The sequence below is a fragment of the Tubulanus polymorphus genome, chromosome 2, assembly GCF_964204645.1.
Source record: "Tubulanus polymorphus chromosome 2, tnTubPoly1.2, whole genome shotgun sequence".
In the NCBI taxonomy this organism is placed as follows: Eukaryota; Metazoa; Nemertea; class Palaeonemertea; order Tubulaniformes; family Tubulanidae; genus Tubulanus; species Tubulanus polymorphus.
In genome coordinates, this window is record NC_134026.1 from 16,003,212 (window position 1) to 16,020,787 (window position 17,576).

Sequence of the window (17,576 nt, forward strand, 5' to 3'; positions counted from 1 at the left end):
CAAAATGGGTAGGTATGTAGGGATTTTTTTTCTTTTTACAGGAAAAAAAGTTGTCTGAGCACAGCTGTACCATTTCCAGAATCAAATTGTTAAATCTGATGTAATAAGATGTTTTTATGATGTCTCGATATCAGTGCCGATATCACGATTTTATTAAAAAGAAAAAATAGGGTTTTCTTTTGGTGTGGCCTTACAGTAAAATTTCTTCTATAATCCAATGGATAATTTATGTACAAAACATTTTAGAATGTGTATTTTTCTATTCATAATTCAATTACACTGTACACATAATCTCTAGTTCTACAGTACAATGAGAAACCCCATGGATCATCATCAGAATCTCTAAGTACACCCACTGGACCATTTAAATGTTCTAGATGCTCAGGTTTGAGCACTGGTGCAGTATCTGGAACATGTATTCCTACTTCATCATCCTCTTCTGGAATTGTTTCACTTTGATCGATCCCATATTGCTGAGCTTGACCCTGAAGTAACAATATTTCCTACATGAATGAATGTATTATAATGAAATTGTATAATTGAATGCAGAATAAAATTACCAGCTCTCCAAAATCATCAAAGTATTCCTTTCCAATTACGCTATCCCGATCATAAGCAACATTTTGTAGACCTTGTATGAACTGCAATGGAGAATTGTTACAGCTGTCCGTATCTTATGTTGATTGCACATTTCCACAAACATTTCCAGTGATCGGTTGATCCTAGGTAGGAAGACATAGTGGAGGCAATACAAATCAACTTCACAACTTGGGTCGAGATAACCATGGGCTTCGAGATACAAAAATAGTGCATGACAACTGGATATCACCATCTCAAACACATCACACCACAGCCGCTCTATACGGGAGTTGTGAACACTTCTTCCGCAGATAAAACTTCCCCTCTCTGGTCCTCTTAATCGATGCTGCTGCATGAAACCTGCCACATCATAGTTCTCTACTCCCATATCAGCCCTGACTCGTGATGGTAACCCCCAAGTAGCAATTGCTTTTTGGAAACACTGACGTACAGTAGCTGACCTGTTGTTATCATTGCATTGAAGATAAACGATGACACGACTATATCCTTCAATCCCATTATGGGTAACAAGTCGCCAACTGCAATTAATTTAATTGTGTTATGTGAATTAAGCTTACTACAACACAATTGGTCACCCTTCTCTAAAGTTTTCAATAATATCCAGATATTTTCAAGAACTATTGGCCTATAAAATGCTAAAATGGCATTACCGAATCAGCTTGTGATGACCATCGATGTGCCACGATGCCAGGGGGCTTTTCACATTATACACACGACGATGTATACGCTTTCTTAATTTCATTATAGATCTACCATGAGGATCTACTCTCCATCCACATTGATTCCCTTACACGTTAACGCGTAACCCTTTTTCCTTCAGATAAGAGATTCGCAGAAATACTCCTCCGCCCTAATAAGTAACATCAAAATAGAAATTGGCTATTTTAACAAGTCCAAGAGACTGAATTCATGAAAAATCAACACTTTCTATACATGTATACTTACCAGAATTTGGAAATGATTGAAGGTAGTATGTTACTCTTGTAGCGAGCCTTTTATGATAAATCGGATAGGGTGGCTTATGGTCTAAGAAAATGTTACTGACTAGAGCCGCAGAAGGTAGAGAATGCCCCTGTTCCCATCATTTATACAAGACAGGATAGGCCTAGTAGGCCAAATTGTCCACAAATATTGATTGTCATTGAATTTTAATCGGCCTAGCTAAAAAGAATTCAACTTGTTCTCTGGGTATATCAAACCGAGGTCGTCCAGTTCTACCATGCCCCTGGAACATCTGATACTGACGTTGGTGTGAGTTCAAGACGCTTGCATCGTTATATCTCGCCTGTTTTGATTGCCATAATCTATATGATGCCGTATGCATCGGCGACATTCACAGCCATCGCTCCCAATTCTAGCCATTCTAACATATCGCGGTATATTCTGTCTAATTTGTAATTGACACCGTCGTTAATTACCCCACTTTCAATTGTATCAAGTATTTCCTTAAGTCTATTAAAGAAATGTCCTACAACATATATATTAATATCAATTGACGTTGACATTTTTCCCTATTTTAATACTAAACAGTATAGGGCTGCGACCTTGAGAGAGTAGGTGAAAATAATCGGAATCTTCGTAACCGCAATCTGTGGGAACCAGTCTATCTTTCGTCATCGTTGCTCGGGTGGATGTCTATCGTTATAATGCTTCGCCGTTTGAAAGGGAACCAGTCTATCTTTGATCATCGTTCACGCAATGATCATCGTTTTTAGATTAACATCATCAAATGTGATCAAATAATATCGTTAAATGAAGTTTTCTTCATCAATGCATGTTCTATATCGTTTCATAACTAATATCATCGTTTTGTATGTTTTAGTATCATCGTTTCATATCTTTTTATTATCGTTTCATATCTTTTTATTATCGTTTCATATCTTTTTATTATCGGTTTATATCTTTTTAGTCATCTTTCAACCTTTTTGTTATGTTTTGGTGGTTTTGGCCCGCCATAAAATGTCAAAAAAATCGAATAAGAATAGTATTGATATTGAAAAGACAATTGAAGATTTAGGCATTACTGATTATAAAGATACAGTTGTTTCTAATTGTGCTCAAAATAATAATAATATTGATGTTGAATACTATTTTACATGTAAACACCATCTTGAGTTACTAATTGCTAGTGGTAAATGTAAGGAATTTATCGGAAAAATTATAATTTTTCAAGAATTAGATAATATGAAACCTGATAAAGTAATAAAACATTTAAAAATATATGAAGAAGCTAGATTAGCTAGAATAAACGATTCTATTTCGGATGGTTTTATAAAATGTTACTCTTAGTTATGTAACCGGGTAATACCAATTGATGATGAAAATAATTTATATACTGATTTAAAAAATGACTACTTAGTTATGACAGAATTACAAAAATGGGTTGGATACGCTTCATTCCAATTAGGTGGAATAATGACATTAATTTCTACTGGAGTTATAACATTTTCTAATATCAAACCTATAGCATGTAAAGATAAAAGTAAATCAGAAGATATTGAATCAGAATAAAAATTATTAAAATAAATGAGTGATGATATTAAGAGGAAACCTAGATCTGAAAAACAAATTAAATGGGCTAGGGAATTAGGTAAAAGATCTTCAGAATTAAAAAGAGCTAAGAAAAAGAAATTAAGTGATATAAATGAATCACAGAAATTATCTGATATTAATTCGAATGATTATCCATCTGATTCTTCTAATACTGGAAGAAATAATTACTTATATATTACAATTGGGTTAATCACAGTAATTATATTCTCTGGTGTAATATATAAATCTAAGTATAAATCTCTACCCATGCTGGGGATGACCGGAAATAACGGTCGTCAAACCTTTGAAATAGCCACCACCGTTACGTCACGTAACGGGTAGTGTTGCTATGGCCCTATAGATGGAATATACATCGAGCTCTGTACTTCATGTTATGTCGGTCATTCTCCCCTAAACGTTGAAAACTGGTCTCCCTTCAAAAAAATTATGTATATATTTTTTTATTGCGAAATTTTTGTTATTTCTGATTGAATATAGATTAAAGGTGATTTTTGAAGACAAAAATCATGTCTGTATATAATAATTATTATCATTATTATTATCAAAAGTGAGATTTTTGCTTGAAATGCGCTGTCTCCACCTTGACTTCCTTCTATTTCACCTATTATAACTTTCATTGAATTCATTGGTAGATACTAAAACTATATATTTTCTAAAAGCTTATAATCAGGTTAATCTGGAAATCAATTCATTCAACTTATTTCTTTAACGCAGAATGGAGAAAAAATAACAAATTAGGTCCGTCTCCAATTTTCATGTCATTCCTGTTACCAAGCACTAAGTAAAAAAACATTGTTTATGTTGTGATTGGTTATTACTCTGAATGATAGATGGCACATGAGTGCAAACTGTATCACATGACTGAAAATGGCGGTAGTTTCAAACTGTTGACTGTTCATTTTCCAGGTAAGTTTGTAATTTTTTAAGTGTGAACATTATCTGAGTCATTCCTGTTACGCTATTTTACAAGAACTAGCCTTATATTATCAGACTGTGGAATTATTTTCTGAATTGAAGGTTTAACAATGAAATAAATAACTATTTTCAGTTCTCAGAATGCATAAATAAGCTCGTGGTTGACCTTGAAAGGACGTTTTGTCCGTTTTGTCATTACTGTTACTGTCATTCCTGTTACAGTTAGCATTCGTAACAGGAATGACAGCATGGTAACAGGAATGACACAATCATCCAGTTACTGAAAATAATGTCCCAGTGGGCTATACAAAATTTAGTCAAACCTGCATTTATTTTTCTTCCTCTACTAGTAAAAGTTTTGAGGCAAACAGTCAAAAATGGTTAAAACCCCTAAGGAGAAACAGAGGGAATACAGAGCGGGGTGGAATGCTGATCCGGAGAGGCGTGCAGCCTATCTGCAGAAAGAGAAAGAACGGTACAGGCAAGATAAAATCATGGGAAAAAAGAAGAGTATCGCAGAGAAGTCGATAAGGGAGCAGCGTTATCAAAGAAAGGCCTGGAACGAAAACCAAAAAAACCATCGTATGAAACAGTCATAATAATACATCAGAAGTAAACACTGACCAGTAAGTCTCAAAATTCATAATTAGGCTAGAAAATGTATACCTTGTTTCTCTATCTGACGAGCTTAAAAGTTGACCTGGCTGGCCGCCTATCTACATTGCTTTTTTTTAAAATCGTGATCAATTTCACCATAACACCCCTGGCAGCTATAGAAATGAACTGATTACAAATTTCATTATATTTTACAAAAATGATCCGGCCCCTGCGGAGAAACAAGGTATCATTTTTGTTTACCCTTAAAAAAACTACAATGGATTTCAAATTATATAGAGAAGACTTTCTTATTGGTAGTATAATTTATTTATTTGCAGACCAAGCCGTCAGAAAATGCAAGGACAACAGATAAAGAAAAATACACAACGTAAGCATGCCGAAAAACTCAGGCACTTGGAAAAAAAATTGGAATCAGCAGAACGCAAGTTTCGCAAATATCAGAAACGGTTACAGAGATCCGAGAGAAGAACTGCTTTGCTAGAATTGACACCAAGATCAAAGACTAAGAAATTGTTGAGTGTATTCAGTAGACCGAACACTGGTCATGCTAAGGTTAGAAAAGTGTTGACATTCCACTATAGCTTATTAGCTAACCTAAGGATGAAGTATCAGAACGCAAAAAGTGAAAGAGCAAAGAATAGATTAGCTGCCTTGTTAAGTGGAAAGGTTCTCCGAAAATATAAAGTTTTGTCGATGACCAACGATTTAGGAATGACCTGGAGGAAGACTAAGAGAAGGGCCAAAAAAGCCTAGATCTGACATCTTTACAGGAGTCTTCAAAGAATCCATCCAGTCGTTCTATGAAAGGGATGATGTATTCAGAATGACGACTGGGAAAAAAGAAACAAAAACTTTTCAAAAAGTGAAGAAGCAGAAGCGCATTCTCCTCGATTCAATGCTTAACCTTCATGCGAAGTTCAATGAATTGTCATCAAAACATATCAGCTATGCATCATTCTGTAGATATCGTCCATTCTGGGTGTGCCCTCCGTCAGAGTCCGACAGGAACCTTGAATTTCTAATCACAGCGTTACGTGGCAAAACGCATTTCAAGAAAACGTGCCAGACAAAGAAAGCATGCTGAGGTTAATTACATGTGACACAGGATCCAAAAATTGTATGTATGGAACGTGTAACGTCTGCAACTCAAAGAGGGCCCCGATAGTCGAAGAAATAGAAGGGGGTAACGCTATTGTTCCATATTTTGAATGGGTAACGAAGACGAATGATGATGGCATCAAGATAACTGCTAAAGAAAGTCTTCAATCCTTCTTTGATGAAGTGGTAGGAAAATTCCATGCAGCCATGATTCGATACAAAAAGCATAAATTCAACATCACCAATCAACAGGAATACTTAATAAGAAAAAAGGAGAACCTGAAACCTAACGAAGCCATAATACAAGTCGACTTTAGTGAAAATTACAACTGTGGTTACTCCGAAGAAATTCAATCCGCGCATTTTGGTGGTAGTCATCAACAGGTAACCCTACATACTGGATGTCCTTACGTCGGCCAGTCACCGGTTACGTCATTCTGTACGATTTCGGAAGTTTGACACATGACCCTATCGGGATTTGGACCTATATGAGACCAATCCTCCAGTTCCGAGCTGATGAACATCCAGATGTTACGAAACTGCTGTTTTTTAGTGGTGGGCCCACAACCCGATATAGACAAAAGAAAAACTTCTATTTGTTCTCTTGTTTGACTAGCGGATACAGTTTTTCGTCGTGGAACTATTTTGAGGCTTCGCATGGAAAAGGGGCAGCAGATGGTATTGGAGGGACGCTAAAACGAATTGCTGATTGTCTGCTGAAACGTGGAACTGATGTATCGACTCCGTTACAACTCTACAACAGCTTATTAGACCAGACCTCCATTAAATTGTTCGATGTCCCGTCATGCGATGTAAAAGAGGCCGAAGAACTGCTAAGATGTGATTCAATAAAAACTATCCCTGGTATGTAAATATGAGTCTAGGCCTAATCATACGATCGAGATTACAGGTGCGGACCTGGAATTAGTCCATAATTGAGTGCGATGAAATTAGATATTTAACTAATATTTTTGTTGTTACAGGTACTATGAAGATACATCAGGTTATTCTAAATGGAAATGGCATTGTATACTACCGGGATGTCAGCTGCCTAAACTGTGATGGAGAGTGTACCCATATAGAAGGAAAGATTTTCCGATTTCTTTAGCAGACGAAAATAATAATAATGATAAAGAAAGCAAGGTCAGTTGAATAAATTTTTCACAGGTTAATTGCAGTTTTAATAACATTGATAAATCTGAAAACTTATGCCTACATTTCTACAATTTAATGAATTTGCAGAATGATTTGTGAGCCAGTATACGTAAGAAGTATTTTAGATAGTACTGTAAAAGTGTAAAAGTGAACTCTTTGCAACTTTTTCTTTCATTTCCTATATTACAGACTGGTCATACTGATGGGCTATCGGTATCAGTGAAAAAACCGGTCAACCTTTGTAGTGAAAGCAGCCCTAGTAATATCGCACTAGCTGTTAGCGCACAACCGACTTCATCTGACGGAACTCTCTTCGAAATCGAATCTGTTAAGAGTCATATACACAATAACAAGCCTGGTCAATGGGTCCTAGTACATTATGAAGGTGCAGTGTACCCTGGGTTAATTAATAATGTTGATGAGGATGATGATGATTACAATATTACATGTATGGCAACAGCTGGTGAAAATAGATACTTCTGGACAAAAAGACCTGATATACTCTGGTACTCTTATGATGATATTGCCTGTGTAATTGAAGAGCCCAAAAGAATCACAAAGAATCGTGATCATTTTAAGAATGATCCAATAATTTGGAAACGTTTTTCGAATTCAGAGTGAATTAGTCTTCTAAGCTTATCGAAAATTAGATTTTAGTAAGCTTACATGCACTTTCCCTCAGTATAGTAAGCATTTGTACTGTGCATCTATGTGTAACAGAAATGACCTGTCATTCCTGTTATTGTAACAGGAATGACAGGTCATTCCTATTATATGCTGATGTCATTCCCGTTATGGTTATAATATTTGTTATAATTTTTAGAGATTTTAAAATGAATTGTGTTTTTTGCTGCATTTGAAATATTGTTTGAACTGCTTTCAAGGATCTGAAAATGAGAAATGAAGAATACTCAACTTAAAAAAAAATATATGAATTTTTATGTCGTCAAATAAGATTTTTCTAATTTTTTTGTAATCAGCAGAATTTACGGCAGATGAGAGTCCGCCATATTTAAATTCCGAAGTGAGGCATGTTAACATTGATTACGTATCCCGGCCCATCACACACTCCAGTGTGTACACAAAAAGATACACTCATTGAAGATCTCAGTTGAAAATTGCGATTGAAATACTCCTGCTGGGCTGCCCATGTGGTCTTAAATTTTCTTATTTATCCACTCACTGTGTTAACCATATCCAAATAATTGCTGATGTGGCATTATGCTGCAATGTAGAACTGTTATTGGACTTAAAGTGATAACAACACTATAAATAGCAGCAAAAATACATATGTATTTTTGATAGTAGCAGTAACACGCGCCGAAGTGAGCCGATCTACGTCACAGTCGAGAGAAAAGCATCTGCTACGTGGAGAAAATGGCGGCGGCCAGGCACTCTACAAAACCTTCCATTTGAATAAAGTATTAGATGAAATGTTTTCTGCTGTTTTAAAATGTATTTATAAAGGTTTCTAACACAGATACAAACAATTTTTTACTGCAGTTCCCCTCAAATCGAAACTGAGATAATCATTTTCGCCATTTTCACGCTTGCTCGAAATGAAGTAAAAGGAAACGAACCTGGCGCTGTTTTCGTCACCGTAAATGTGGATTACCAGGAGTACGGCGAGTATGAGCATGTAAACGCCCGCAGAAAAAACCACTGCCGTACACTGCAGCTATGCGGGCGAGCGGGTCGAAATAATGTCAAAAATAAATGTATAACATTAATTGCCACCATGCTGCTGACGTTCCTGATGAATTATCTATTCTACTCCAAGAGTTCCTCACAAAAATCATTGACGGTTAAATCAAAGAATAAGCCTACAATATAGTTGGAATTGAGATAAAATAATGGAATATTGCATCATGTGGCAGTGATCGAGTTCACCAAAAATTTCTGAGCATCAATACCAAATAAGATTCCAGTTTCCGGATTTTGTCATAACCTTTAAGAAATGGACGACTATTCATGACAGCAACAAAAAAAAACAAAATCGAGAGAAAAAAATAAACTTTTTTCTCAATGAGATATTTAAAAACGGATTACACCGATTCGATTCCTCGTACTAAGATTCTTTGGTGCCGTAAGTTTGATGTAGATAGACTGGAACATAGTGCGGTCCGAAAGTAAAGGAATGCCAGATATTCTTACTATAAGCATTATGTTGTTACGGAGAAAACTGAAGGGTAAGAATTTGACTGACCTAGGAGACAACATGATGTCATTTGAACAGGATAACGTAGTAGTCGTTCATTACGTGAACCGACCAAAAACAGACGAACAAATGGCGGCAAACCACGTGCGAGAGTACCAGTTCATTCAAGTCTTATTCGCATCACCTACTTTAATTCCTTGAAAAACTAACACAGAGAATTCGGAGGGGTTTTCAGTAGGAAAGGCCACACAGACTATCATTAAATCATAGATTCTGATGTCACTCATTAGATCCACCATAAGGCTTGGACGGAAAATAATTCAATTCGCATTTAATTCCAGCTTGGCGGGTTTACAGTTTATATGCTAATTCTCATAATTTTGATGAGACACTGTTTAATCATATAGCAAATTGTGAATAAGGGTTTACAATAACATAAAGAAGTACGTGTGTTCATTTCATGTTCTCCTTTTGCCGTCATTAAAGATCAAGGCACCGTTACATACTTCAGAAGTTTCAATAATTTCTTTCTAAGATAAAACTCAAAGAAAGTAAAGGCCGCTATGATGCTGGTAAAAAAATAAAGTGTATTTTCAATACAGTCAATAATTTCCAAATTAATACACACAACTTGATTATTCGTAAAACCAAACCGGTTGATTAAAGACTAAAAAGTATTTGTGAAGTTTTCATAGTTTTCGTTTATCTATGGCCGCGTCCACTTAAGCGTTTTCTTAATCTTTTTCTTAATCAACTCTTCACACGGATGCCAAACTTGGCCCGACCGCAAACGTCGGACCAGGCCCGAGCCAAATTTTAGCACGGGGCAAATGATTGCGTTTGAATTGCAACTGGTTCTGGAAATGATTCACTTCTTGATGTTTGAGCATTGTTTAGCATCGAGTGAGTGGTTTGTGTGTGAGTGTGCTCTCTAAATAGGCACGGGCCAAATTTGGTGCGGGCCTGATCCGTGCCAATTTTGCACAAGCCAAATCGTCTTCACGTGATCGCGGCTAATTGTTTGATGGTCAAGATTCCATAAAAGGGGAACAGTCGCTTTCATTGTCTGTTAATCAAATTTGGTGACGGTATGTTCAGACACATCCCTTTCAACAGTTGAATTACGAAGAATCCGTAACCCGGATTAAAAGCAGAAAATTAACGTGTGTGATTGTATTGTAAAAAGATAATCCGAGATTTGACAAGCTTATATTAATCACAGCTTTACAGCTATATTTAGGGTTTCTGCTTCGCAGAGACCGTATTGTAATTCTCATGAGTAATTCTGGTGATTATTAGCTTTTCCACTTTCCTGACTAATTTTTTTCATAAAATGTATCTCCTCTCAGATTCGACTACTAACAGCTTATAAACGTAATTATTTTCAACTCTGACAGAAATGTAACTCAACGTCTGACCATTTCGAATTTGCGTATAGTAATTTGTTATGAATTAATCCCGTGTAATTACTGGGTCTAAACAGCGACCAGAATAACGCAAAGCATTGTCATCCATTGATAAAAATACATCCCGAAAAAGCCTACAAATTACCGGACGACCTCGAGCGTCAAACTCAAAATCACGGATTCAGACTTACAATCAGTCCGGATGCGCAACAAGTGTATTATTAGTACGATAACCACACTCAAACGTGGTGAACGGATAATAAGATAAAAACCGACTATCAGATTAAAAGAGTTTTAAAATCAAGAATTCGAACAATCTAAAATATATGAAATACACGAACTTTCGATCGCACCCTACAGATCATCGTCAGGTGTGAGATATAGACTAAAAACAGGAGTATATATACAGATATGAACAGGTTAATTGAGTAAATTGGCGAGTGAGTAAGTAATTGGTGTTTAGTACTTACTCACTCACCAATTTTAAAATTCTTTTAATCCGTAGATAGTGGGTTTTTATCTTATTAAGTATCTTATTAATGAAACAACATGGCGGATGGTTGAAATCATTTTCGGCTAAAATTGATCGCAAATTTATGGCGAGTTTTAGGACTTTTATGAACTATGATCGCTAAAACCTAAAATGAGTCAATTGATTAATTCTATTCGTAAATCAATTTACGTTGGCTACATTTCGTGAAGATTTCTGGCTCAAATCAACTTAACATGAATAGAAATGGTAGGGATGTTCAGTGACCCCCGAAAATATAAAAACATCCCAAATGAAGATTTCCTTAATGGAAGATGATAAGGGATATAGATACCCATCAGCCAGAAAAATTTCCACAAGGGTCCAAAATCAAAGGTCATCGAAAGGTCATGCAATCGTTGGGTGAAGAACATGTATATCATTTGTGCTATTCTGTAACCAAAAATATAGTAATAAACTCTGAATCATTTGTTTATGTTCACAGTGGGAAATGATGCTGCAGATATTGAAATCCAATGGCCCTTTTCCATTTTAGACCCCCAGGGGTCGAGTAAGCCCCCAGAACCGACAAAAAATATGTAAAAATTCATGTAGTTTATTCAAATAAACTACAATTTGCAGTCACTGATGTTTGAAATCATGGTTTGTACTCTCTAATTGTGTGGAATTGGTTGAAAGAGGTTTTAGGATGCAGGTACGGGTTATTTATGCACGTCTCGCAGAAGTAGGTCGCGTCTCACACTGTTTGTGCTTAGCTGTAAATGAGGTCAAATCGATAATTACTACCAATACAATATAATACAATACAATAAACTTTATTGCTCCTTAATGAACATAACATTATCGGATTGTTTACAATAAAGATACAAACAGAGAGAAAATGTGATATAAAGGTACAAAAATAGTTACAAAACAATCAAAAATACAGAGAAATTATGGTATCATTTCGGTAGTACACCAAACAATTTCAGATTCCTTATACAAAAACAGTCAGAAATAAACTGCTGAATATATTTCATGATTTCACGGTCGTTACTGCCTAATAGAAAGGCTATTTTACTACCGCAGCCGTGCATTGAAAAATGTATATTATGTTCACAATACATTCATAGTACAAACACTGCCTAGTTGCACCCATCTGCCATCTATTGGAATAAGCAGCGATAACAATTGAGCCGGTACGCTGCCGGGCTTAATATATATTGAAAAAGGTGGACCAGGCACACTGCCGGGATAGACATGGAATGATTAAGGTCACCTTTCCACTGGGTGATGCTATGGTATGAGTACATATGGTAGCAAATGAGTACTCGGCGAAGTAATGATCATGTTGGCTACCTACTTAATGCCTAGCTTTTGTGGGGGATATGCCTAGAATAGATTTAGGCCCTTAGTATAGTATGTAGAGCCAGTGGAAAGCCTAAGTAGTTAGTAAGGGGCTGGTTTACGGATGCGCTTGTGTAAATCGAGCATCCGCAAGCGCATCCGTGAACAGAGGAATGATGTTAAGAATTTTAAGCGTGAAAGTAGTGTTGTCAATCACGTATACGAAACCAGCCACAATTTTGATTTTGAAAATGCCTCCATAATTTTCCCCTGTCCGGAAAAAATTAAACGACACATTATGGCATCGGCTCTGATTATCGAAAATTCAGGAAATTGTGCTAATTTGAATATCGGTTTCTCCCCTCACAACAATTTGATCTCCAAATTTCTCGCTTCTCTTGTACCCCGTATATTAATTCCCTCTATTGTTTGCCTTGAACATCGCTTGCTTGTGTCCATTCACTCACTGATTATCGCCTATCATGTTCCTTCTGTTTGTTTACATCTTAGTACCCCTTAGCTTGTCTTCACGTTTAATCACTTTATTTTTGTGTCTTTTGTTTATATATTACTTGAATCTATATTGCCCCTACTTTTCCTTTGCTTACTTTACCATTGTTTTCCAGCTGTTATGGCATTGCTTTAATCTATTCCCCTATCAATATTTAAATCACTCACTCTGTTTCTATTGTTTTGGTCTTGTATAAATATCTTGTAATATATCTCCTGTTCTCAGTACGCCTGATGATGGCATAGTCTTGAGCCGAAAAGTTGCGCAAATATATATATTCGTCTATCCAAGTTTCTCGTTTAGGCTGAATTTATTGTGGGATTTCTCTCGTTATCATCTCACTGCAATCATTGCTGCAACTATTTCTCCTGGATAAATCAACAATCACATCATACATCAAAATCTGTGTTCAGTAGAATTTCTTTCAATAAAATGAAAATTTATTTGACTAATTTTTATGTTTTCAAGATTGAATTTGAATTGATCTTAAAACCAGAGCATAAAGTTGAGGGCTCAGGTGCCTAAAATTCAATTCCTCAATGTCCCTGTAATGCCGAGTACGATGGAGATAACAAAGCAGTCTCTCATTTAATATTATTACATCTTTAATGCATTTCCTTATCCATTAATTTTGTAAAAATTTTTCTACTGTTTACGTAGTAGCCCTTGTTGCTCCACATATCCCGGATATGTGTCGCGCTCTCAAAAGATAGTCGCACGTTACAAATTATTTTGGTGAAATCTTTGTGCGCTTCCCAGTGCGACATTTAAACCAACAAGGCAGAAATCCGTTGTCGCTGCTTTGTAGCTATATTTTGTTTCGAAGTTTTGATTTCTGTTTTTTCTTTAAATGCTCAGCTCAGGTATTCGTTTGATTGATTGGCCGTTGCTATTGGAATTGTATTTTGATACAACGAATCCTATTTTTCTATATTCACTTTCAGCGAGTAAGTAATCGCGCTTGATGAAAATGTACTGTAGGCCTACTTTATGAGACCAACGCACTATAGGTGGGTAGGCCGATATTAGTGCTAGTGTTTTTTCAATACGGTAAATAATTGAATATCACCATCAAACAAGGATCTACTGCAACTGAATGTATCTACTGCAACTCCATGCCTCACTATTGAATAAGATATGAATTGCGACGTATGATGTATTTTCGAATTTAAAAAATTAGAACATTCCATTTCATCGAATTAATATCACCTAACCGAAAATGTTAAATATGACCTTGATTGTTTATCGTCTGATAGATACGAATACATATACGAATCTATTCGTACACCACGAATGTACCACAGGTCCTCTTTATCCTTTCGATTCCCAACGTGTTTCCATGGTAACAGTTTTGCGCGCTCCATAGCTCTGATCGGCAAGCATCATTCTTAGCTACATAAATGACAGAAACTCGACATGACGATGCCATGTTTAACCTATCATAAGGTAAGAGAAATGATGATGTGTGCTTGAGTATTTAGGTATTGTCATGATCTCTGATTAGTCAACTTTTAATTCAATCGCGACATTCTACAGACTTTTCATGCAACACGTATATATCAAACCAGATTTTAGCTCATGTGTTTTCTATCAGGTCATTGACCTTTGATTGAATAGCTACAGTCATCTCATTTCATTCATTTGCGTTTCATTTCATTCATTTAACGTTTAACTGTTTCCATCATATGTATGCAGCGATGTACATAATACTGAGATAATAATTATTCAATGGAAGGTATAAAGACATAAGTATTTGATCACATTATGACCCAAGGAGGGATTTTCTGAGTTTGGCTATTTTAGTGAGATAAGCCAAGCGCAAGGTTAGGGATGGTTTGCTGGACATGATATCATTGACGTTTTTTATAGTTGGAGCTTGATAATGATGTAGCCTAGCAGTAAGTCCCTTCATAGGTCATTGTAAATTGGGAGTAGAAGTAAGACGTGAAATTCGTCCTCTACACCAGTATGCAAAATTTGACAAGCGTTGTACCTTGGGGTTAAAAGGAGATGTCCAGCGACCGGTTTCTAAAGCGAGGTCGTGGCTTCGACAGTGAAATCAACACGGTATCGGTTTTATGATAGTCGAAATAAATTTCTAGATCGAATGGTTATGAACGTTATTAGTGACAATAAAGTTTCATATTGGTTGATATTCGATGAATTATTGTCGTGACAAACCGACAAAAAAACCGTGAAAAACCGTTAACAGGAAAACATATTTTTTAGGTTTTTCTATTACACAATATTGTATTGACGGAGTGATATCAACATGAGAGTGATAATCAAAAGGTATCTATTTCGTCTCCTATTGGTCATCGTCATCTCAGTCCTTCTAGTAACCCCTTTTAAATGGTGGGATGTACTATGGAAATACAATCTGCATCCACAGAAAAAATGCGCAAGTAAAAATGAAACGTCAGTCACCAGAGTCACCAACATGTCAGCTGGAAACATATTTGAGAAAATGAGGAACTACCGCCCACCATATTGTAAAGATATAATCGAGGGAAATAGTTCGGCAATCGAGAATGCAAGGCAATTCATGAAGTCGAATCCCAGAGAAAAGATTAACGACTCGAATTATATTCAATTCATCGAATCATATGGATGCGATACATTTCGCCGCATCAGAGGTTATCGGTCGCACCCAACATCGGAAGAAGAGAGAGAATTTCCTTTGGCATTCGGCATGTTGATCTACACCGACTTGGAACAGGTCGAACGCTTTCTCCGTGCCATATACATGCCACAAAACTATTACTGTATACACATTGACAAGAAAGCGAAAAATCTAACAAGAACTGCTATAACTAAAATTTCCAGCTGTTTTCCAAACGTATTCTTATCTTCCAAATCGTACGATGTTCGCTGGGGGCAGTTTAGCGTTCTTCAAGCGGACATCACTTGTCCTACCGACTTACTTAGAATAAAAGATTGGAAGTATTTCTTTAACCTCGCAGGTATGTAGTTTGTCTAGAAGTAAGTTGTTGCATTTATTTTTACGTATCACGACTTACATAAAGACTTCACGGACCGTTTGATTTTCAGGCCAGGAATTTCCACTCATGAGCAATCGGCAGCTAGTTCGCATGGTGAAAGCTTACAGCGGTGCTAATGACAATATCATCGTCAAGGCTTCCGATATGTTTCAATCATGGTTTGTAAAAAAATGAAAGAAACGTCAAACAAATAAAATTACTTGTATATGTATGCACGTATTTGGGATATTATCGATACAAGAGCACTATAGGCCATATATCTTGTCGTTTACAGGAAAGCGCGTACACAGTATGTCTTCAAATGGAAGGGCAAAGAGTTTTGGCCTAGACAGACCAACAGGAGGAAGTCCGCAGCTCCGCATGGCATCCGAGTGCGAAGGGGGGAGCTTCATCTAATAGCTAGCCGAAAATTTATCGAATACATTATTCGAAAGAAAGAGGCTAAAGATTTTTTAAACTGGCTTCGAGATACAAATATCCCCGATGAATCGTTTTACAGTACATTAACAGCTCGGCAAGCAGCAATCTGCGTTCCCGGCGCATATAACGGTGAGTCAATCTGCGGTCAATTAATCGATGATGCTTTTGAAGAGATCTATCCCGTTAATTACACTTCAGAGATGTTTCATACACAGATAAACTGCACATTATGTATGTCTTAATAATACCAATTAACAACACTGCGGCACATCGTAATTTTCGAATGAATCGATCATTACGTAATAACTGAATTAATTCCTCATTATTAGATCAGATTGTATTATCGTACTACGCGTAAAACCCCCTCAATGAAGTCAGATGTCTCAAAAAGTGAAATTTTTGATAACCTAATCAAGAGGTCCATGTTATCTGGTATAAACATATAGACTAGGGTGACCCAAATGTGCCTCCTGTCGACTTCTTGTACTTAGGCACAGGGGACGACATACCGGCGCATACTTCCAAATTAAATCAATCGACAGGTTTGGCGTTCTGGGCAAAAAACCCGGTATAGTATCGTATACGTCTAACTATATACATGAATTCTAATTTAAGAATCGGACGAAGCGAAGCCAATCACTAGCCATACGAGGTGGAAGCATTGGACAGACTACAAAGGTTCGCCGAAATGTCATGGTAAAATCGTACGACTCATCTGCATCCCTGGTATTGAAGACCTGTCTCGAATCATAAAAGATAACACCAAACCCATCATCAATAAACTATATATCAATTTCGAATATTTAACTTTCGACTGTTTGGAGGATTATGTACGCGGGCTTCAGAACGAGGCTAATTCGATTTCATTTCAATTTAATGATACGTATTTCAAGCAACTGAATCACGTAAAGTATCGCAATACTGAGTGTTAGACTGCAAACGTATCACGTTAAAGCGGAAAAAAATCCAGGTCTCACAATCAGAAAACTGAAAAATATGAAAAATTAAAATGTCAAGATTATGAAATCCGATTTTTTTTTCGGTTTTCCCCTTAAAAACCAAGGAATTAAGGAATGGCTTTTAGTGGAAACCGAAAATTCGGATTTCATAATAAACTTTTATATTCTAACTGTTCGGCTTCTTTATAATGGTACTTGGATATAATATTCATTGGCGAAACAGTGTGAAGCTCTACCTCGTCACGTCGATGCGATCATACCTAGTACGTAAATCATCCGAAGTGTCGAGTATGATGTGGCTATTCATATCTACGTAATTAACAGTGATAGTGAATGCATACAACTTATATATACTCCAATATTGA

General features: G+C 36.4%; 1 protein-coding gene and 1 pseudogene across 1 annotated transcript; one reads left to right on the forward strand and one right to left on the reverse strand.

The window, feature by feature from the left end:
• Positions 1 to 263: 263 nt before the first annotated feature.
• LOC141898962 (uncharacterized) lies at positions 264 to 2,217 on the reverse strand (annotated as a pseudogene).
• Positions 2,218 to 15,270: 13,053 nt separating this feature from the next.
• Positions 15,271 to 17,234, forward strand: LOC141898963 (beta-1,3-galactosyl-O-glycosyl-glycoprotein beta-1,6-N-acetylglucosaminyltransferase 3-like). Its single transcript, XM_074785112.1, has 4 exons — positions 15,271 to 15,793; positions 15,882 to 15,990; positions 16,107 to 16,381; positions 16,868 to 17,234. The coding sequence occupies exons 1-4, from the start codon at positions 15,271 to 15,273 to the stop codon at positions 17,182 to 17,184; spliced, it is 1,224 nt and encodes a 407-aa protein (XP_074641213.1). The 3' UTR covers positions 17,185 to 17,234.
• Positions 17,235 to 17,576: the final 342 nt, after the last annotated feature.